The 24,413-nt window shown below is 41.6% G+C and overlaps 1 protein-coding gene across 9 annotated transcripts in view; it reads right to left on the bottom strand.

The window, feature by feature from the left end:
* The window catches only part of Ccdc148 (coiled-coil domain containing 148), a 279,259-nt gene that overhangs the window by 56,766 nt on the left and 198,080 nt on the right, over positions 1 to 24,413 (bottom strand). For 5 of the 9 annotated variants that reach the window (XR_015682842.1, NM_001107732.2, NM_001431632.1 and 2 more), the window contains 1 exon segment: positions 17,566 to 17,684. The exons of the other annotated variants lie outside the window; for them this stretch is intronic. Coding sequence is in view for 4 of the 5 variants with exons in the window: in NM_001107732.2 (NP_001101202.1) it covers positions 17,566 to 17,684 (119 nt within the window). In the remaining variant the exon portion in view is untranslated. 9 annotated transcript variants of the gene reach the window in all.

A 24,413-nucleotide genomic window follows, 5' to 3' on the forward strand; every position in this document is an offset into this window, starting at 1 on the left:
ATAAATAAATAAATAAATAAATAAAGTATGCACTTGGGATTAAATATTATTAACATTGTGGAGTGTCTCCTAAACATTTCTAATTTTGTCAATTTGGGTTCTCTCTCTCTCTCTCTCTCTCTCTCTCTCTCTCTCTCTCTCTGTTACTTTGGATAAGGGTCTATCAACCTTTCATCTTCTTGAAGTACCCACTCTTTGGTTCATTGATCCTAAGGCTTCTATTTCCTATCTACTGATCTTGGTTATTCTTCCTGTCTACTACTTTGGGGTGTGCTCTGTTTATGTGTCCCTACCTTCCTTCCATGCTCCCCATTACCTGAGTTCTTTCTGACTTTGGAATGTGAGTTCCTGTGGCTCTCAGGGCCCCTGTTAGGGCTGCTCTATTGTATGCCAGAGCCTTTGGGTGTTATATTTTAGTTTTCTTCCAAAATTTAAAGAATTACGTTCCTTGTGTGTTCAGGAGTCCACTCAGCATTCAACAGTGTGTTGGTTCATGCCCATGCATTTGTGTATTTTCAGGAGTCTATAGTTTCCTTTGCTGGGGGTTTTAGGCTTTAGTCCCACCCCCATAGTCAGATGTAATTCATAGTTATTCCATTTTCCTAAATTTGACATTCGCCTTGTGTGGTCTATTTTAGAGAAACTTCAGTGGGCTTCTGGGAATAATGTGAATTTTATCATGTTTGGGTAGAATAGTCTGTAGGTACCTGCTAGGTGCATTTGGTCTATGACATCATTTAACTCTGATGTTTCTCAGTATATTGTCTGCATGATTTGTGCACTGGTGAAAGTGGGGCTATTAAAATCACCTACTACTAGTGTTTGGGGTTTAATCGATGATTTAACGCCTAATAGTATTCGTTACTATCTGAGTTTGGTACGTATATGTCCACTTGGGTGATTGTTCTCCTGACCAGAATTAAGGCTCCCTCTTTATCTCTTCTATATGGTTTTGGGTTGAAGTCTGTTTTGTCAAATATTAGAATGGTAGCACCTACCATGGCACTGTTTTCTTATAATTCTCTTTTCTATCTTCACACTCTGTTAGTGTCTATCCTTGAAGATGAGGTGTTCTTTTTGTGGACAACAAAAAGATGGACTCTGCCTCCCAATCCATAGGCTAGCCTGTATCTTTTGATGTAGAATTGAGGCCATTACTATTCAAAGTTATTATTGAGGCATGTATTAATTGCTGCCATTTTTATTTGTGGTATTTGTTTACACAACAGCTATCCTGGTATCATTTGCCTGTTCCCATAACCTCTTATACATGACCATCTTTCTCTTCAGTCTGAAGTGTCCTTTTTGGTATTCTCTGTGGAGTTGGCTTGGTGGTCATATCTTTCTTTAGCCTGATTATCAGGCTGAAGTTTTTTCTCTCTCCTTCACTTAGATAGTATGCCAGGTAAAGCACTATGGGATGGCCTCTGTGGTCTTTCAGAACTTGAAGCACATCCCCAAACATGAAAGCTTCTGGATTTTAGTTAAAGTCTCTACTGAGAAATAAGCTGTTATTCAGATGGGCCACCCTTTGCATACAACTTGGACCTCTTATAGCTTTTAATACCCTCCCACTATTTTGTATATTTATTGTTTTATTTATTATATTGTATGAAGAGTTTCTTTCTGATTCTAGCTACTAGGCATTCTCTAAACCTATTGTGCCTGGATGAAGATCTCTTTCCCTAGATTTGGGAAATTTCCTCCTATGATTTTGTTAAAAACATTTATTTTCTATGCCTTTGACCTGAGTTTCTTCTTCTTTTTCTATGCATACAAATTCATAGCATTGATATTTTCATGAAGTCTTAGAGATCCTGCAGAGTTCATGCATCTTCTTTTATTCAATAGTCTAACTTTTTACCGTGTCTTCAGGCCACATCTCCCTATTTGTCATGTGATCTATTCTAGTGGTGAGGCTGTCCTCTGATGTTTCCACTCACATTTTTATTAGACTTGTTGAATTTTTCATTTCCAGCTGCATTTCACTCTGGGTTTCCCTTAGTGCTTCTGTCTCTCATTTGGATTTAATTTTCATATCCTGAATTGCCCTCTTTATTTCATTCAGCTGTTCTTTGTGTTTTGTCTCCTTGGGATTCAATCAGGACTCTCTTCCTGTCCTCTTTAAGTTCATTCAGCAATCTATTCATGTTCAATCTTTTTGACTATGTTCATAATTGTTCTTTTGAATCCTGTGCCCTATGTTTCGTCTAAGTCGTTCTCACAGTTATTACAGAGCTGGTGATCTGAGAATAGATGGTCTTGGTATTTTTGCATTGCCTGTCTTTTTGTGATGAGACTTGGGTGCCTGTAGTTAGACTGTTGGCTGTGTCTTCTGATAAGTCTCTCTAGTTCTCCTACATTGAGTGGCAGTTGTATCTATGTTTGCTGTTACCTTGATTTGGTTGGTTTGAGATCAGCTAGGAGATGCTTGAAACTGAGGTTGTGGACACTCTGTTCTAATTCACAGATGACATCTCTAGGTTGACACTAGCTCAGATAGAGGGAAGGCATAGCTTCTGAAAACAGGAGTTCTCTGATGATATGAATGAATGAGGTGTGGAGGGAAGATCAGGTGAGGACGGTCTACAGAGTGAGCAAACAACAGATACTGGTCCTTCAATGATGTAGACAATGGGTATGAGTAAACGTAAGTTTTCAAATGGTTTAGATGAAGTGCACGGTGGATAAAAGTTGCAGGTTCTTGCAAAAAGGGTGCAATGAGTCCTGGGATACTGGGAACCAAGCATCCTGAGGATGGAAGAGTGAGGGTTCTACCTAAAAACTAAGTGATGTGAGTCCTGCAAAGTAGGAGAGGAGTTCTTGGAAGGTAGTGGGTTAGGGTACTCCATGGGGGAGTATGACTCCTGCTACCTACGGGGAAGTTGGGATTCCTAGGAAAGAAGCAGGTTTGGGATGTCTTGCAGAATCTCGCTTGGCCATATAAGGGATGGTGTAACATTGTTCCTGCCCTGAAACAGAGCCAGCAGGGCATGATCCTCCACAAGTGTTGGTGGTTGCTGTGAGTATAAGGCTGGTTTGTATAATAACATATTTTCATGTTCCTCCTTCAAGGAATGTCCTCTCTGCCAAGGTTAATGACTCCATGACAATCAGAGACAGCAGAAGTCTGGGAGTCGAGAGTGTGTCTAATGTCTAAACAAAATAGTAAAAGTTAAGACATTCAGGACAGTCCTTAAGGCTATGGGAAAAAACTCTGAAAACATTAGTTCAAGAATATATAATTACTCAACTATGCAAATATAAAGATGCAATATGAATTGTATAAGGAGCTCCAAAGACCTAAAAGAACAAAGACAGCTGTACTGTGAGTCAGTTTGTCAGAAAAATACAAAGACAGGCAGATTCCTGAGTTCAAGGTCAGTCTGAGACAGAACTAGGTTGGGCCCAGGCATGGTGGAAATGGTGAATCTCAGGATGGGATCCTACCCAGCTAGCTCGTTGTCTATGCTTACAAAGGCAGACAGATCTCTAAATTCATTTGCAATATTAAAAAAGATTTTTGCTATCTTTTTCTAAGAATCAAGAGACTGGGGAGTCTAGGACGCTGATTCATGAGATAATCAAAAGAGAACCTGGGGTAATGACTGAGTTGATATGCCTGTAAGATGAGAGCTATCCAGAGATTTTTTTTTTTAGAATTTAGCTGTCTCAAGCAGAGAGCTGTCTGCAATGTTGTCTTGAGGAAAGCATAAACATCAGTTTATAACACACAATTTGACTTTGAGTCATTTTTTTCACTGTTCCCAGACACCCCTTCCTTAGAACCCCTCTTCAAGCTGAGTCTGGTCCTTGGTAATATCTGAAGAAAAACAGCCAAGAGGAACAGCGTTCTTGTGAGATTCATGGGCAGCTGGGGAATCACAAAAAGGCAATGTGTCTTGGGGTGTCCAAGAAGAATGGGGCTCTTGCTAGCAATGGGAATATCCAGTGAGTGAATCCTGAGGCACTTTCCCTTTAAATAGATATTAAACATTTTGAAAATGTTAACTTTATGCATCAATTGTTTTTTTCTTGGAAACAACATCTCCTGTCAGCTATTCCACTGTTCTAGAAAGAGCAATAGCAAACAGTTCCCATGCCAGTACCACTACATTCTGCTCCTTAGTGAACCTAGCTGAGGTGACAGCGTGGGTGAAAAATGCTGATGCAGGTATAATAGCACAAGACCCATTCTCTGATTCTCTAGAATAAATGACTTCAGGGAAGTCCTGCATTTAGCATGCACCATGTCCTACATGATATAGGAATGGGATGCAAGTTGTCTAGAGAACAAGGGAAAGCATTTATTTCTCATGATTTGAAAAAGGCCTTATTAGAAGCACAGTGCAGCTCTCTGCTCCCAAACCCCGTGGGAGAGAGACCTCACCGCCTGATCAGGTGGGCACTCCTGAGGCTGCAGAGCGGAGGAGACCACCAACACTGCCCACCCCTGCCCACATCCCTGGCCCAAGAGGCAACTGTATAAGGCCTCTGGGTTCCGGTAGGGGAGGGCCCAGGAGCGGCAGGATCCCTGCGCCTGAGACACCGCCGGAACCTGAAGGAAACAGATCGGATAAACAGTTCTCTGCACCCAAATCCCGTGGGAGGGAGAGCTAAACCTTCAGAGAGGCAGATACGCCTGGGAAACCAGAAGAGACTGCACTCTGTGCACATCCAGGCGCCAGAGGAAAACACGAAACGCCATCTGGAACCCTGGTGCACGGAGGCTCCCGGAAAGAGCGGCGCAGATCTTCCCGGTTGCTGCCGCCGCGGAGAGGACTTAGGCAGTACCCCACGAGCAAACTTGAGCCTTGGAACCACAGGTAGGACCAACTTTTCCCCTGCAAGAAACCTGCCTGGTGAACTCAAGACACAGGCCCACAGGAACAGCTGAAGACCTGTAGAGAGGAAAAACTACACGCCCGAAAGCAGAACACTCTGTCCCCATAACTGGCTGAAAGAAAACAGGAAAACAGGTCTACAGCACTCCTGACACACAGGCTTATAGGACAGTCTAGCCACTGTCAGAAATAGCAGAACAAAGTAACACTAGAGATAATCTGATGGCAAGAGGCAAGCACAGGAACCCAAGCAACAGAAACCAAGACTACAAGGCATCATCGGAGCCCAATTCTCCCACCAAAGCAAACACGGAATATCCAAACACACCAGAAAAGCAAGATCTAGTTTCAAAATCATATTTGATCATGATGCTGGAGGACTTCAAGAAAGACATAAAGAACTCCCTTAGAGAACAAGTAGAAGCCTACAGAGAGGAATCGCAAAAATCCCTGAAAGAATTCCAGGAAAACACAATCAAACAGTTGAAGGAATTAAAAATGGAAATAGAAGCAATCAAGAAAGAACACATGGAAACAACCCTGGACATAGAAAATCAAAAGAAAAGACAAGGAGCTGTAGATACAAGCTTCACCAACAGAATACAAGAGATGGAAGAGAGAATCTCAGGAGCAGAAGATTCCATAGAAATCATTGACTCAACTGTCAAAGATAATGTAAAGCGGAAAAAGCTACTGGTCCAAAACATACAGGAAATCCAGGACTCAATGAGAAGATCAAACCTAAGGATAATAGGTATAGAAGAGAGTGAAGACTCCCAGCTCAAAGGACCAGTAAATATCTTCAACAAAATCATAGAAGAAAACTTCCCTAACCTAAAAAAAGAGATACCCATAGGCATACAAGAAGCCTACAGAACTCCAAATAGATTGGACCAGAAAAGAAACACCTCCCGTCACATAATTGTCAAAACACCAAACGCACAAAATAAAGAAAGAATATTAAAAGCAGTAAGGGAAAAAGGTCAAGTAACATATAAAGGCAGACCTATCAGAATAACACCAGACTTTTCGCCAGAAACTATGAAGGCCAGAAGATCCTGGACAGATGTCATACAGACCCTAAGAGAACACAAATGCCAGCCCAGGTTACTGTATCCAGCAAAACTCTCAATTAACATAGATGGAGAAACCAAGATATTCCATGACAAAACCAAATTTACACAATATCTTTCTACAAATCCAGCACTACAAAGGATAATAAAGGGTAAAGCCCAACATAAGGAGGCAAGCTATACCCTAGAAGAAGCAAGAAACTAATCGTCTTGTCAACAAAACAAAGAGAATGAAAGCACACAAACATAACCTCACATCCAAATATAAATATAACAGGAAGCAATAATCACTAGTCCTTAATATCTCTCAACATCAATGGCCTCAACTCCCCAATAAAAAGACATAGATTAACAAACTGGATACGCAATGAGGACCCTGCATTCTGCTGCCTACAGGAAACACACCTCAGAGACAAAGACAGACACTACCTCAGAGTGAAAGGCTGGAAAACAACTTTCCAAGCAAATGGTCAGAAGAAGCAAGCTGGAGTAGCCATTCTAATATCAAATAAAATCAATTTTCAATTAAAAGTCATCAAAAAAGATAAGGAAGGACACTTCATATTCATCAAAGGAAAAATCCACCAAGATGAACTCTCAATCCTCATCTTCGATTGGTTTATATACAAGTGTGCAATTTCTAGGCTTGAAAGTAAAATGATGCTATCTGGTGCTGGATAGAGGAGCCTTATTTTTTATTATGGCAGCTTGCTATTTTTGTAACATGGTGATTTGGTTGAACACAATAAAGTACAGTAGTAACTGAAAAAAAAAAAGAATTCTCAACTTAAGAATATCGAATGGCTGAGAAGTACCTAAAGAAATGTTCAACATCCTTATTCATCAGGAAAATGCAAATCAAAACAACTCTGAGATTCTACCTCACACCAGTCAGAATGGCTAAGATCAAAAACAGCAGCAGGTGAGGGTGTGGAAAAGAGGAACACTCATTCATTGTTGGTGGGATTGCAAGCTGGTACAACCACTCTTGAAATCAGTCTGGCAATTCATGAGAAAATTGGACACATCCTTCACTATGTTCATAGCAGCCTTATTTATAATAGCCAGAAGCTGGAAAGAATGCAGATGTCCCTTGACAGAGGAATGGATACAGAAAATGTGGTACATTTACACAGTGGAGTACTATTTATCTATTAAACACAATGACTTTGTTAAATTCATAGGCAAATGGATGGAACTAGAAAATATCATCCTGAATGGGGTAACCCAGTCACAAAAAAAACCACACATGGTATGCACTCATTGATAAGTGGATATTAGTCCCAAAGCTAGGACTATCCAAGATACAATCCACAGACCACATGAAACTCAAGAAGGATAACCAAAATGCAGATGTTTCAGTCCTTCTTAGAAGGGGGAACAAAAATATTCATAGGAGGAGGTACGGAGTCAAAGTTTGGAGCACAGCCTGAAGGAATGGCCATCCATTGAGTGCCCCACTTGGGGATCTAGCCCATCTACATACAGTCACCAAACCCAGACAATATTGCTGATGCCAAGAAGTGCATGCTGACTGGCGCCTGATATAGCTGTCTCCTGAGACACTCTGCTAGAGCATGACAAATACAGAGGCAGAAGCTCATAGTCAACCATTGAACTGAGAACTGGGTCCCCATTGGAGGAGTTAGAGAAGGGATTGAAGGAGCTGAAGGTACCACCATCCAAAGAGTACACATTTACAGACCCATGACTCCAGCTTCATATGTGGCAGAGAATGGCCTCGTTGGACGCCAATGGGAGGAGAAACACTTAGTCCTGCCAAGGCTGGACTCCCTCAGTGTAGAGGAATATCAGGGCAGGGAGAGGGGAAGGGGTGTTTGGTTGGTGAGGGGAATACTCCCATAGACTAAGGGGGAGGGGGCATGGGATAGAGAGTTTATGGAAGGAAACTGGGAAGGGGATAACATTTGAAATGTAAATAAATAAAAATATCCAATAAAAAAGATGCTGACAGCCAAAAAAAAAAAAAAAAAAAAAAAAGAAGCACAGTGCAGTTTCTGCAAAAACCAGGAGCTGGCAGGTTCTAGGAGAAAGAACTCATCCAAGAGGGAACTGTCAGGACCACAGGGTATGTCTGTACATGGACAGTGGCAATAGATGTGGGTCTGCACATTGAGGGTAAATAAGACTGGCTTTATCAGCAACAGATTTCATGGGGACAGAGGCAGACTACCAGAGACAACAGACACAAAGGGTATCATGGCAAGGGTAGTGAAGACCCTGAAGGGTGCAGGAGTATGAGCAAACAACAGCAAGGTTTGCAGTGTGTCCCAAGACAAATGCCAATTCTCTAAGGCAGGCAGTTTATAAGCAACAGTTACCCTGCTCCCCTCCACAATGAGAAGGCTGCCCAGTTTGACTACAGATGTCATTTTCCAATCTAATGGTAGTCCCTGAAGATATAGGCTGCTCCAGTCCAACTGCTGTCACTGACAAAACAGGCTGAAATGTGACTGGCTTGAGTTTAGGTATAAAATGAATACCAGATGTCAAATACTTAAGAGGAGGAAAAGGCTGTAAAATATCTCATTAGTGATTTGTATATTGGTGATATATTGAAACCACAATATTTGAGGTAGTTGTTGAATTAAATGAAGTATATTATTAAAACCAATTCTACATGCATCTTTTCATATTTTTAAGAATATGAATGTTACCAGAATGTTATAATGATGTATACATCACTGTTTTGAACCCTGGAAAGGGGGTTGGACATTAGTGTAATAATTAGGAGGGTCAGAACACACATCAGACAATCCCGGGTACCAGTTCTCCAGTCCTTTCCCACTTGGGCTCGGCAGAATGGTGCCCACCCACCCCCCAAAAAAGGAGAGTCATCAATGAGGGGGTGACCTGAGAGTGTGCACCATTAACACTCACAAGTGTATTCATGGAGTGAGCTTAAAGAAGTGTGGCTCTCAGGTTTGCAAAGACATCTGGAAATTTTTCATGAAGGAGATGGGGACTCCAGATGTGCACATTGACACCAGGTTCAATAAAGCCATCTGGGACTAAGAAGTAAGGAATGTTCCATATTGAATCCATGTATGTTTGTCCAGAAAATGTAATAAGGGTGAGTGAAGACTCACCAAACAAGCTCCACACACTGGTAACTTACATACCTGTTACTGCATCCAAAGCTCCACAGTCAGTCAGTGTGGATAAGAACTAACCCGATGAAGTCAGATAAAGTTGAAGAACTAACCCCCTCTCCCCCAAAATAGCCCATATCAGTCATCCTACCCAACCCTCCATTTGGAAGTAGCCACTTCATTACCAACCAATAGCGAAGTTTATACTCCCCTCTAAAGATATCATCTTGAATGGCATTGTTCTTCAATGAAAGTTTGAGATGCTTTTTAAAAATAAATGTGTGTATGCATGCCTATACATGGATGTGGATATGTGGGTGCCATGGTGCACTTGTAGAAATTGGAGGGCACCTGTGAATATCAGTCTTCAGCTTTTAACATTCTTGAGACAGGATATTCTGTTGCTGTTTGTTCTACGCAGACTGGTCTGAGGGCTTCTCCTGTCTCTGCCTCTTTTGCTATATTGGATCACTGGCTTTGCAGTGTTTGGCCTTAAAGAGACTTCAGATATATCTAACTTCAAAAAATTATGAGATCCTACTACAAAAGCCTATACTCAATAAAACTGGAAAATCTTGATGAAATGGACACTTCTGTAGAGAGATACCAGCTACCAATGTTAAATCAGGATCGAATAAACCATATCTCAGTCCCATAACACCTAAAGAAATAGAGGCAAGCAGTCATTTAAAGTGTGCCCCCCCCTTCAAAGAAAAGGTCAGGACCAGATGGGCTTAGTGCAGAATTCTATCAGAACTTCAAAGAAGACCTAACACCAATACTCTTCAAACTATTCTACAAAATACAAACAGAAGGAATACTACTGAATTATTTCTTTGAAGCCACAATTACACTTATACCTAAACTACACAAAGAAAGAGATCTTCAGACCAATTTCCCACATGAACATTGATGCCAAAATACTCAATAAACCTGCAAACTGAATCCAAGAGCACATCAAAACAATCATTCACCATGATCAAGTAGGCCTCATCCCAGGGATGCAGTGATGGTTCAATATAATGGAAATCCATCAACATAATCCACTATATAAACTAAAAAAAAAAAACACATGATCATCTCATTAGATGCTGAGAAAGCATTTGACAAAATTCAACACCGCTTCATGATAAAAGTCTTGGAAATATCGGGAATTCAAGACCCATAGCTAAATATAGTAAAAGCGATATACAGCAAACCAGTAGCCAGCATCAAACTAAATGGAGAGAAACTAGAAGCAATCCCACTAAAATCAGGACTAGACAAGGCTGCCCATTCTCCCCCTACCTATTCAATATAGTACTCAAAGTCCTAGCCAAAGCAATTATTCAACAAAAGGAGGTCAAAAGGACACAATTTGGAAAGGAAGAAGTCAAAATATCACTATTTGTAGAGGATATGATAGTATACATGTTACCGAAAAAATTCCACCAGAGCGCTCCTACAACTGATAAACAACTTCAGCAAAGTGGCTGGATATAAAATTAACTCAAACAAATCAGTAGTCTTCCACTACTCAAAGGATAAACAGGCTGAGAAAGAAATTATGGAAACAACAACCTTCACAATAGCCACAAATAATATAAAATAACTTGGTGTGACTCCAACCAAGCAAGTGAAAGGTCTATATGACAAGAACTTCAAGTCTCTGAAAAAAGAAATTGAAGAAGATCTCAGAAGACAGAAAGACCTTCCACATTCATCAATTAGCAGGATTAATATAGTAAAAATGGCCATCTTGCCGAAAGCAATCTACAGATTCAATGCAACCCCCATCAAAATTCCAAACAATTCTTCATAGAGTTAGAAACAGCAATCTGCAAATTCATTTGGAGTAACAAAAAACCCAGGATAGCGAAAACTACTCTCAACAATACAAGAACTTCTGGGGGAATCACCATCCCTGACCTCAAGCTGTATTATAGATATTTGTGTGATAAAAAAACAAAAACAAAAACTGCGTGATATTGGTACAGAGACAAGCAGGTAGATCGATGGAATAGAATTGAAGACCCAGAAATGAACTCTCACACCTATGGTCACTTGCTCTTTGACAAAGGAGCTAAAACCATCCAGTGGAAAAAGGATAGCATTTTCAACAAATAGTGCTGGTTCAACTGGAGGTCAGCAAGTAGAATGCAAATCAATCCATTCTTATCTCCTTGTACAAAGCTCAAATCCAAGTGGATCAAGGACCTCAACATAAAACCAGATACACTGAAACTAATAGAAGAGAAAGTGTGGAAGAGCCTTGAACACATGGGCATGAGGGAAACTTTCCTGAACAGAACATCAATGGCTTATGCTTTAAGATTGTTGACCTCATAAAATTGCGAAGCTTCTGTGAAACAAAGGACACTGTCAATAGGACAAAACCAACAGATTGGGGAACAGTCTTTACCAATTCTATATCTGATAGAGGGCTAATATCCAATATATAAAAAAAATCAAGAAGTTAGACTCCAGAGAACCAGATAACCCTATTAAAAATGGGGTAACAGAGCTAAACAAAGAACTCTCAACTGAAGAATATTGAATGGCCGAGAAGCACCTAAAGAAATGTTCAACATCCTTCTTCATCTGGAAAAGCAAAGCAAAACAACCCTGAGATTCCACCTCACACCAGTCAGAATGACTAAGATCAAAAACTCAGGTGACAGCAGATGGTATCGAGGATGTGGAGAAAGAGGAACACTCCTCCATTGTTGGTGGGATTGCAGACTGGTACAACCATTCTGGAAATCAGTCTGGAGGTTCCTCAGAAAATTGAACATTGCACTACCTGAGGATCCTGCTATACCTCTCCTGGGCATGCATCCAAAAGATGCTCCAACACATAACAAGGACACATGCTCCACTATGTTCATAATACCCTTATTTATAATAGCCAGAAGCTGGAAAGAACCCAGATATGCTTCAACAGAGGAATGGATACTGAAAATGTGGTGCATTTACACAATGGAGTATTACTAAGCTATTAAAAACAGTAACTCCATGAACTTCTTAGACAAAAGGATGGAACTAGAAAATACCATTCTGAGTGAGGTAATCCAGTCTCAAGAGGACACACATTGTATGCACTCACTTTGAATACCCAAGATACAATTCACAGACCATATGAAGCTCAAGAAGAAGGAAGGCTAAAATGTGGATGTTTCAGTCCTTCTTAGGAGGGGAAACAAAATACTCATGGGAGGTAGAGAGTTAGAGGGTCTTGGGAGGAAGGGAGGAGGGAGAAGGGGGAAAGAGGGGGCAGGATCAGGTATGGGAGGAGACAGGGCTGATATAGAGAGGGTCAGAAATTTGAACAGCAGTGTTTAGCAATGGGGGATGGGAAACTGGGGGTAGCCACCAGAAAGTCCCAGATGCCAGGAAAGCAAGAGTCTCCCAGGACCCAACAGAAATGAGATTACCTGAAATGTCCATCAAAAGGGAGGGATAACCTGTAGAGACCATATCCAGAGGTTAGGCAAGGCCCCTGGTTGGGGGATGGTACCACCCATCCTTCTCAAAATTTTAAAACAAAATTGATCCTATCTAAAGGAAATACACGGACAAAGAATGGATTAAAGACTGAAGGAAAGGTCATCCAGAGACTGCCCCACCTGAGGATCCATCCCATATGCATCTACCAAACCCAATCACTATTGCTGATGCCAAGTAGTGCTTGCCGACAGAAGCCTGATATGGATGTCTCCTGAGAGACTCTGCCAGAGCCTTACTGATACAGATGAGAATGCTTGCAGCTAACCATCGGACTGAGCATGGAGACCCCAATGGTGGAGTTAGAGAAAGGACTGGAGGATCTGAAGGAGTTCACAACCCCATAGGAAGAACAACAAAATTAACCAACTAGACACCCTAGAGCTCCCAGGGACTAAACCACCAACCAAAGAGTAGACATTGAAGGACCCATGGCTCCAGCCTCATATGTAGCAGAGGATGACATTGTCTGGTATTAATAGAAGGAGAAGCCCTTGGTCCTATGTAAACCCAATACCCCGGTGTAGGGAAATCCCTAGGCAGTGAGGTGGGAGTGGGTGGGTGCTAGGGTGAGCATCCTCACAGAAGCAGGAGGAGGGGGGATGAAAGAGGGGGAAACTGAGAAAGGGGATAACATTTGAAATGTAAATACTTAAGATATCCAATTTTTTAAAAAAAGCAAAAGAAGAGAAAAACTTAAATAAACAAAACCTCCTAGCTACCTGCAGAAGACCAGGCCAACGAGATGAGTCAACAGTCTAGCTGGCAGTTCTAACTACACTTACTGGGGTATGAATGTGCACATGCACAAGTAGATAAAGAGGACATATTGGGGAGTAGGGAGCAAGAAGAGGACGTTAGGGGTAGCTTAGGTTAGGTATTTGATCGAGGCAAATTGTATAGATTATGAAGTTGTCAAAGAATATAAGAGACATTAAAACAGTAAAAACAATTATATTCAAGACCATTTTTCTTTCTCTGGTGTTATCTTCAATGACATGGATTACCCAAGTTAATTGATCTCAATACTTCATAAACATCATAGGTTGTATGTCCCTGCATCCCTACTTGTGCTGTCTAAAGGCAGACTTTTTTATCCTCTCCCCTAAAAGGAACCTGAAATTACTGTCTTGGTCACAAGTTCCTTTCTCAATCACGATAATGTCCCAACTTCTACTGGAAAAATCTATGAGAACCTGAGAAAAGAAAGGACTAGAAAGCTATTTTGGCAACATGTTTCTAGATTTGGAGATTAATTGTGTGTGTGTGTGTGTATGTGTAGTGAGCTTTTCTTAACATTATTTTAATGCAAAAAGTCAACAGATTTCATAATAGAGGTATCATAGTAAGAGTAGTTATTTTTGAGGAGAATACTTGTCCTACTAGACAGCACAAGAGGCTGGTTGAACAGCATGGTGTCCAGGCAGAAGTATAAATAGAGATCAACTTTTATTTAATCTAATTAAGAGTCCATATGGGCATATAAATATAATTAGAAATGTAATATATAATAAAAGCAGTGTACTCAATCAACGGGTAAGGATGAGTCAATATTAATTGGTTCTGAGATAGTTAGCCATCAAATTAGAGGGGGGAAAAAAGGAAGTCACAGAATTAGCTCACATGTTTATGACTCTAAATTCCAGATGGCTACACTGCTAATTTTTAGAAGGGGAATGAATAGCTTATTCTCTGTTTTAGAAGATTAGGTAGGGTTTTATTTTGAGGGTTACCATGGATCATCTTGAAGGTTGCTCCTTGTTTTGTCTTTGTTTGCCAAGCTGTGTGCCCTGGTTCAGGAGAAGAACCTTTTTCTAGTTTATCCTTCTGTGGCAGAGGCTGCGGACACTTCACTACCAGACCAGGTGTCTTTTCTAAAATTTCCATTGGTATTCTTTGCTAACAGCAACCCCAAAATAGCTAAGTTCACATGCAGTCTGCAGTGAGGCAAATACACTTTGTTTTCTTCCAGATGGTTATGTTGAATGTGTCTACCTCAAATTCCTATGTACACACCTTCATTCCCAGTGGCCTGGAGAAAAGGTGGAGCCTTTTACAAGGGTATTAGCGCCCTTATAGGAAAAGAAATCTGAGAACTTGGCTCGCTCAGCCCAGTGAAGGGAGTCTCCATGAGAGGACTGCTTTCTGAAGGCCAGCAGTGGGGGGGGGGGGTTTCCTCACTAGGACCCTTTCCCATTTGGTGTTTCTAGGCCTTAGAATTAACATTAGATCCCAGATTTTCAACCCTCCCAGTGACTATATTTCCTCATGACAGCTCTAGCTGACCAGTACAAGGATACTGTATTTTGCAGCATACTGAAGGTTGGTTTGGTTGTCCTTCCACTTGTACTTTTGCCTATGTACATATAGATGATCTGGTGTTAAACAGCAGATAACAGCAATGAATTCCAGACAAGACATTGCAGGAGGACAGGCGTTAAGCAGAAGTTTGGTTTAATGTAAATGGATTCATTTTTATAAGAATGGTTTCATTACTATGTGGTTTTGTTTAATATTTTAAAATTTAAGTATGTGGACACAACTGCCTTAGAAGCATCTTGTCATTAAAAAGTCAGTTCGCGGAAATCATGTATACTGAACCTTCTGTGTTCCAGGCGGTGAGTTAACGTTCGATATCTATTGGTAGTTTTAATCCTCTGATGTAGATACTGTTTATATATTCATTGTGCATATGACCAACTAAAGCCCAAGACAGTAATTTACCCAAATTTCAGTCAGGACTCGAATAGCAACCACCCAGTTCTGGAGTCTTCTCTCTCAGCCTCAAGAACATATTGAAGAAGAAGCATTGGGAATTTAGAAGGTTAGTATAAACTTTGACAAAATATTTTGAATAAAAGATGTGGAGATGATTGTCTTTTTATTATGTCAAGCCACATGACACCTTCAAAATGCAGCAATTTTATCCCAAAATGAAGGTCTCATGTTCTCCACCCATCATCAGTCTTTTGATGAATGTGTTATTTTCGTGAACCTTGGTCTTCCGTATTCAGAGAGAAAAAAAGGAAATGAGCAGAGTTTTCAAACTCTCAAGGCCACATCTGTATATTACGAGGCAAAGCTAGAAGCTAATATTTTAGGCCTTCTTAATCCAATGGGGAAAACATGCTTTATGTTAAAATATCAAACATGATTCTTATTATTGCATTATGTTATTAGAGAAAAATTCTTCAACTACCTAGCAGATTTCTTAGTGACAGAATGGTTATAGACAAACGTAGCCTCTAGTCATTGTCGGGGTGAAAGCTTTTTATACCTAAGACTGCATTTCCAGTCACAGAATGAGAACTGTATTTCTATCTCTGTCATTTTTTTCTTTTGACACAGGATGGCCCTGAACTTGCTATATACCTAAGGATGACCTTGAACTTCTGATTCTCCAGCTAATCCCCAGTTGGGATTAGAGGCATTTGCCACCCCATGCAGTGGTGCTAGGGACTGAGCCCAAGGCTCTGTGGATGCCTTTTTCTAGTGGCTACAACCCACAGTATCACAGCCTTTTTCAGAGAACTATATAGCCTGTATATATCATGATATTTGAAAAGCGTGATTTACCACCAACATGAGAGGACTGGCCTCACAATTACTTAAATCTGTATTTTTTTCCATCAAGGGAATTGGAGATCTATCACAAACTCTTAAAAGTGACCAGCTTTTAGCCTTCAGATGTTTTCTGATGGACAAGACAGAACCTTGTGGGAGGTAAAAACTGACATTCCCAAGGTCACACACTATTCAAAGCTGAGTCAAGAATAAAATCCTGAGTTATGGTTCCCTCTCCTTGGTCCTTTTTGCTGTGCTGTAATATGGCTATTTTTTTTCCTGTTATGTAAGACATACTAATCTGATTTTCTCTTTCTCCTTCTCAACTGAAGCTCTGAATCAGCTAATCTTGATAATTACTAGGACAGGAAGCAAAAGACTGAAAATGGTTCTGTAATCAGAGAAGCTCCCTGCTAAGAGACACGTTCTGTAAGAAGCATGTCCCAAATGCTGGGACTCCACATCTGCTCTGCTTCCCACACCCCTCTCAGTTCCTGCGGCTCCTTCCTTCCCCGGGAGAGCTGGAATGGCCAGCCAGCCTCTTAACCACAGCCTTTGCGTTGCTCCTTGGTACACAGTTCTTTGGGGGCTACCATTACCTCTTTCTGAGCCACAGCCTGTCCTATGGTAGCCACTTGTATCTTGGCCTTCACTTGCGTTTCCTTCCTGGTTGTTTGACCTCCTGACCTTGAGCTCAGACTTTGCCATATTCTTGCTTCCTTACTCAACTCTAAAGTGCTCAGATGCCCAGAAAATAGTGTGACAGAGACCGTTGAGACAAGGATCATCAGCAATGCCAGAGACTTGTCTCTTTTGTAGACAGACTCCCTCAGCTCTAGAAAACTCCCTGGTATGTTCTCGATCCCTTTATATAACAGGGGTTTCCTGTTAGAGAATATAGCTCTTTATTTTAGAATTTCCTTTTCAGATTACTAGGCCCAGATACAGTCATCTTTAAAAGCATTGTTTTAATCTCTTGGTGCAACTCACAAAATGAGAAGGCCAAGCTCATTATCTCAAATGCCCTCCTCGGCTCTGCGGTTACATAATTGTAGGGAATTCTAAGGATGGTTCATCAGGACATCCACACAGCTCTGTATAACTGTGAATTGTCCTCCCAGCCTCAGACCCAGGAAGTGGACCCTTTTCTTATTAAAATAATGGCTTCCTCCTCCTGGGTCAACATATTAAGCCACAGCAGCCACCAGTATCATTTCTGGCACACAGTGGGTAACCAGAGGGAATAAAAACCCTCTGTGAAATCTTTATCTAGGAGGCCGCCAGAGGAACAACATGGAAATGTGGAGGTTTAAGTGTGGAAGTGATAGCATAAACTATATTATAAAAATCATTTATCTCCATTCGTAGATATAAATATTGAATGGCAACACTCGGTGTGACAGATCCTCCCTCTGATGTTGCTTATCCTGACATACTGCAGACGATGCTTTCCCTGCTCACTGCCACAGACTAAAACCCCTCCCTTACCTTTCTCTGTCTTTCACTGACTGTTCGGCCATTAACTTCTTCAGTTCTTCCAGACGCTGGAGGTCTCTCATTTCCATTTCTTGCCACTCCTGTTGTTTCTTAGCCCAGTATTTTCTTATCTATCATATAAATGTTACACCGAATTTAAATTAACAACAGATAAAGTTGGGGAGAGGCAATAACAGTGTCCAGTTGCTCATACAGTAAAGATCAGACTGAAATGGCATTTCATCTGTGTGTGTGTGTGTGTGTGTGTGTGTGTGTGTGTGTGTGTGTGTGTGTGTGTGTGTGTGCGCTTTAGAACTGCCTATAAAATACTGGCAACAGAAAAAAATAGATCTAAACACAAAGGTGAGTGTCTCTGGAAAGCTCTTGGCTTAGCCATTTCTGAAGTGGAAATGTATTGTATGCTGAGACCTCGATTTTAATCTATGGCTGAAATAATTAACCCTCAGGGAACCACAATAAAAGCATGTTACTGCCTCTGAAGAATATGACCTACCTGTTACCCGGGAGTATTTTTATCCTCTTATGGTAATGTAGTCTTTAACAAATATAGCATTAAGACTATTTTTACCTTAAAAGCATGGGTTTATTTATGCTAATGGACTGCAGGATGCTGAAAGCTTTATGCTCCTGGGGGAAGTGGCAGGAGATGGGTGGGAGGAAGGAGGAAAGTACGAATTAACACGGTTGTGGTAAAGAGTAGTCTCGACCTATGTGGTAAAATAAAGGTCATGCTTATCAGGTTGACAAAATGGAAGCCATTGTTCTTCCTGGGCTGGCTTTACTTTTCTCAATGGAAGCAAATAAGCATCATTTCCAGGGGGCTGGAACCATTTCAGGGTTTCACAGTGTGCTTAGGCAACTCAAGTTAATAGAAACCCCGTTCTACTACTCTAGGTTGCCATGTTGCTATCTGGAGACACTGGGGCTTGCTAGGAAAAGACCGAGTGGCACGTAGGTGCTGACAGGCAGGCAGTCTGTTGGGGCTGCCTTGCCAAACCTCCAGTGTGGCGCTTCTTCTTCTGAAAGTTTAGATAGAAAAGCTAAGTGGTTTCCTGGCTGGCCCTACCGGCATGTTGTCTGATCCCTAGGAGCCTCTCTCAAGAGGCAGCCATGGATCCTCTGGGCCACGGGCAGAGCAATGATGCAGTGGAAGGGGAACAGCAGCTCAAGGATTAATATGGTGTAAAGTGAAAACCACTCTGCATGACTAAAGGCAGAGTTTAAAGAGAACAGAAAGAAACCAGAGAGAATCCAACAACGATGAAGAGACAGAGACAGACAGACACACAGAGAGACAGAGAGAGACACAGAGACAGAGACACACAGAGAGACAGAAAGACAGAGAGCACACAGGTCATGTGATAAATGCCTATGATCTCTGAGTGCCGGGCAGGATAGCAGATTATCTTCCCTGGGGTATAAGTCATTGTTACACGTTTCTGCATGCTCTTACAGATTTTTTGGCAATAAATGTGTCTTTTATTATCATGGTGGTGATGCCACTTCAAAACCAAGCTTTAGAAGACATCTATATGAAACAGAACTTTCTCTTTCTATTCATTCCAGCCCTACAATAGATGTGTCCTCTTGGCATTAGCAAGGAAGGAAGACCAGAGCTCCTTCTGAAGACTGGCTGCTGATGCCTTCTCGTCTCTGCCATACTTGGTATGTTGCCTTGTGCAGGTCAAAAACCACGATCTTCCCCTTCCCTCCCTCACTTGCTCCTTTCTTCCCTCCACTTCTCTCTTCTTTTTTCTCTTCTGCCTGCCTTCTCTCGTCCCACCTCTGCTTTCTTCCTCCAATGCAGTCATTTACAGTGTTTAAACCTGAGCTGGGCCCTGGGAAACCTCAGTGCCATGATCTGAAAGGTTCCTCACAGCTTCAAGCTTCAGAGCACCTCATCCTTGCTATAACTGAAATCCCTGGAAAAAGAGATGCACACTGAATATATCATCCTTTCCCTGTTCTTTTTTTTTTTTCTTTTCCGGAGCTGGGGACCGAACCCAGGGCCTTGCGCCCGCTAGGCAAGGGCTCTACCGCTGAGCTAAATCCCCAACCCCCCCTTTCCCTGTTCTTGTTCAGCGCTGTGTGTGGACCTCCGGGTCACCTCCAGATCCGGTCAAGAATCCAGATACCTGTGGCTGGAGAGATGGCTCAGTGGTTAAGAGCACCGACTGCTCTTCCAGAGGTCCTGAGTTCAAATCCCAACAACCACATGGTGGCTCACAACCATCTATAATGGGATCTGATGCCCTCTTCCGGTGTGTCTGAAGACAGCTACAGTGTAATCATATACATAAAAAATAAATAAAATCTTTAAAAAAAAAAAGAATCCAGATACCTGAGTCACAAATCCATCTAAGCTACCTGCGCCAACCTCCAAACTTCCTTTCAATCTGTTATTCTTTATATTTTCAAGACTTCGCTAGAAAATTGCCTCCTCCTTCAGGATTTGATTATCATTAGTATTCCACTCATAAAATCTTAAATTATATAGCAATAAGCTCTGTGACCAGAATTGGCCCCTCTCCACCTTCATTGCCTGGCTTCTGGCTCAGTATCCTGTTTAGTTTGGCTCTCAACCTGATGCGTTGCTAATTAGCATATACCTTCTCTGTCCCTCTAGACTACAAAACATGCAATTTACCAATCTTGGCATTTCGGAGTGTCTTCTAGAACAGAGAGTATACTTAATAGCCATTTTCATTAATGATACAATCGTGTGAACGTGGGTACCAAATCCATGGCTTCGGTGAGAACTTCATTGATAATTACCTTTTCAAAATTAATCCCTGGTCAATAACTTCCAATTTCTTAACATTCCAAGACATGTTCTCTATGTTCTGCTCAGTACCTACCTCGACTTCCTCATTTTTCACAGGGGACACAAAAGCTCTAACCTTCTTTAACATCTCACCAAGGAGCAGAAGGGCTGTTCCTCCCTCAGTGGTCTAGAGACCCAAAGAGACCCTTACCCAGGGGTAGTTCTCCGTCCTTAAATGTCCCTACTCCTCCATCTGTGCTCCTCTTCGCTCCCCCTCCATTCATTTTCTGCTGCTTCCCTCTCTGAAGTACAATTAAACACGTATCTCTAGAGTTAAAAAGAAAATAAAGAGAGCCTTTTCTGACACCACCAAAATAGTAGAAGCATGCTGCTCAAGGTTCCTTTTCGTCACAGTATCTGAGTATGTGCTGATTTCCATCCTTACAGCTCCTATACCCTTCCTTGCTCACAGCATTCCTACCCCTGCCTTCTAAACAGGAGGGATTGGGCAAGCAACAGGAAAGGCAGAGCGAGTCTCGGCAAGTAGTAAGTCTAAATATATCAGTAATGATCCAGGCAAACTTGTTGCCTTCACCAGTGACAAGGATTCAAATCAAACAACCATCTCAATTCTTATTTTATCAATAATTGGTATTTCTATATGTTTCATTCTATTAACATATATGTATATTTTAAAACGTTATTGGCTTTAGCATTCATTTGTTCATTAAGTACTTACTAAGGACATGCCTAGAGCCATAGAGTGTACAGCTGACCCGGGATATTGTATTTATAGCAGTTATCCTAACAATGGGGCTTAGTAGAGGAAAGACACAGTAAAGAAATAAATGAACAGGTCATTACATATTCCGTTAACCCCTAAGCAAGATTTAAGTAGGGAGAGATTCAGGCTAGACTGAGTGTCTTTATTAGAAGGCAAGCTGAAAGAGGAGTGAGAGAGCCACGGAGGAGACAGAGGCCAGTGGAGGACAAGGAGCCTGCGGGACCAACAGCATTGGCCAGGAAAGGCCTCACCTATGCCAGAAGTCAGGAAACCGCACAACTAGAATAGGTGGGTAAGTTAATACAAGGGGCCAACTGAGAGCTGTGGGGAGTCTAGATAAGTAGCCCAGGACTCAGAAATGAGGAAGCCACTGAAGAATTTCAATCAAGCAGTGACAAGGTGTGACTCTGGCCAGAGCCGAGGTGCTGAGAAGAAAGGCGATAAGGTAGGAAGATAGATGGGTACTTGGACTAAGCCCTGGGGTCCAGTGGAGGGGTGAGGCATGCTTGTTGGGAATTTAAAGGCCTGGGATAAAGAGCAAGCAGTGAGTCCTAGCATTTTGGTTTAGCAACTATGAGATTGAAGCAAGAGTGGGCTCCTGACAGGCTTGGGAAGAGAGGGCAAGCAGAAGGTCAGTGGGAGCGAGTGGTTCCTCAAGTGCCCAGAACACCTCTAAGTGGAGACAACAGACATCTGGAGGTGTAAATTGCTCCACGGAGAACTCAGTCCTGGAGGCCCAAATTAAGCACATATTTGCAGAAAAATGTCTGATACCCAAGACTGGGAAGAAAAGGTGCCAAGCTCATTTACCTCTTCATTTTCACAGCTTTTCCTAGGAGAATGGCTTACCGTCTCACCTCTCCTGTGGAATCGTATTATATTGTCAAGACCTGAACAAACCTGACTCCATCCCCTACAGCAAGAACCCTTTGCTATGGTAAATTATGCTTCTCTCCTTAATTCGCTTACATTGCACCTCCCTGGATTTATCCTGGACTATGGGAACACCTGCTGCGCGCCTGGGATTGTGCGCCCCCTTGCCTTTTTGACTGGGAAACCCCTCTTGGCCCTCCTTTAAAACCTAATCTTCAGCACTGCCTTCTCGGCCCTTCCTCCTTTCTCCTTCTTCCAGATTCGGCTCCGTGTGCCTTCTAGCGGATTATTTATATTTTTTGGCTTAGCTTCCATATGGATCTGCATTATTTAGCATTGTATTCCCAGCACCTTACCTTGTGTCTGACACACTGTCAAGTTTAGAGGGTCACCGTTAAATCAGTGGACAGTTCTCCTGGTCTCTGGCCCAAGAATAATAGTTATGGGTGGGAACTAGGCCAGCAGTTTTATTTGCAGCATGGCGAAGTCTGAACTAAGTACTTCCCCAAGGAGAGTTCCATTCAGTTCTCATCAATTAATAGGAGCAGAAAGTGTGGATCGAGAATTATTGGCTTTGCAGGCGTCAAATTAAAATCCTGACTGAGGACACTTAACTCGCCCTTTGAGACCCTTGTGGAGACAGAGGATATAAATGCACAGAGTTTTTGACTTCTTGTGCAATCTTTAAAACAGGCCAGTGGTGGGCCATCAGACGGTTAGTGAATGCCAAGCTCTTACTTGGACATGGTGTTTCAAACAAAACAAAGCAAGACCCCATTGTCCAGCTTTCCTCATTGTGGATGCTCATTTGTCCTGGATGTGAGATGCTCCTTTTCATAGTCCCATATCTCTCCATGTTAGCAGACTTAACACCTGCGAGAGCAAACCAAGGAAAATAGGCTCCATATAGATTTATGTAATGTAGTGCTGTTTTTCCCAGAGCGCTTGGATCATCTTTATATCCTACCTTACTTTAGCAATTTTCAAAACAATTTGTTTCTTATTAACAACCCTACCTGAAAGCATGATGTTTATGCTCCAAGCATACATCAAAGTTTACCCTTAAAAAACCTAGATGAGTGTCAAACAGCCATTAAACTCACCATGAAATGAGACCGTCTCCCTTGCAGATAGAAAATAGAAACTTAGAACGAAAGCATTATAATAGGAAAAGGGCTGGCCTCTAATTCCAAGCTATCTGTGTGATATTGCATCTGAACAAACAGACTTCTGTACAGTGTTCCCGAGTTATTATCTCCAGAACTTTAATAACTTTACAGCGGGAGGTCACAACACTGAACCAGACATGCGGAAGATACCATGGACAAAGGTTAAAATATTCAGTTCTTTCTCAACAAAGCATTTACGATAAAGCAAACAGTTATTTCATCTTTCGGTGCCTAATTTATTTAAATCGATCTTTGCAACTTACAGGCATCCTTTCTACCTTTGACCTGAAATATGCAGCCCCATATACAAATGTAACATTATCATATATAAAAGCACAACTGGACATCTTAATAAACATTCACTTTTTTACTTTTTTTCTGTTCATTTAACTACCATAATAGTACAGCCACCTCTGCATTGGCATATGATTCATGACCTTCTAGAAGTTGAGACATTTCTATACAGTAGCATCTTTTGTATCCGGCATTGTCGTTGAGGAGAGAAATGAAAGAGACTCATTTGCTAAACTGATGCAGTGAGAAATACCACAGACAAGGTAGCACTGAAGAAAACTCTGTTTGGGGTTTTGCTCATATAAATCCATTCCTGAAGAGGCACTGATGGTACAGCCTACCAGTCACGAAATTGGTTTATCCATCATGGGGCATGGTATTTAATCCCAAGAGCATACATAGCTACCATTTCTCTGGGTCCAGGTGCTTCAGAGACCCAAGTCAAGCGGTTTTATGCTAGAGAGAAACCCCATGTCGCTCTCAGTCTCAAAACTTTCAGTCAATGTTATCTTTCCTGTACTCTGCACTATAACAGCATCTGTGTGACTTGACTGAGTTAAATTTTGAATTAAAAACAAAACAAAACAAACAAACATGGTTTGAGGTTCGAGAGATGGCCGAACAATTAAGAGTGTTTACTGTTCTTACAGAGATCTCAGTACTTCCTAGGGGCTCACAACCACCTTTAACTCCAGCTCCAGGATATCTGACATTCTCTTCTGGACTCCCTAGGCACCCGAATCCACCCAGGTACACACACACACACACACACACACACACACACACACACACACACACACCTTATTAAAACAGAATTTAAATCTTAAAGGGGCTTAAGTGGTTTAATTTGCAAGGCATTCATTCTGTAAAACTTGACAGCTCTCTACAAGAGCAAGAAACCAAAGTCATGTCTCTGATCCATAAAGTAGAAGTGGTTTTACAATCATAGTGCCTG

The sequence above is a fragment of the Rattus norvegicus genome, chromosome 3 (assembly GCF_021556685.1).
Source record: "Rattus norvegicus strain SHRSP/BbbUtx chromosome 3, alternate assembly SHRSP_T2T, whole genome shotgun sequence".
NCBI classification, from domain to species: domain Eukaryota; kingdom Metazoa; phylum Chordata; class Mammalia; order Rodentia; family Muridae; genus Rattus; species Rattus norvegicus.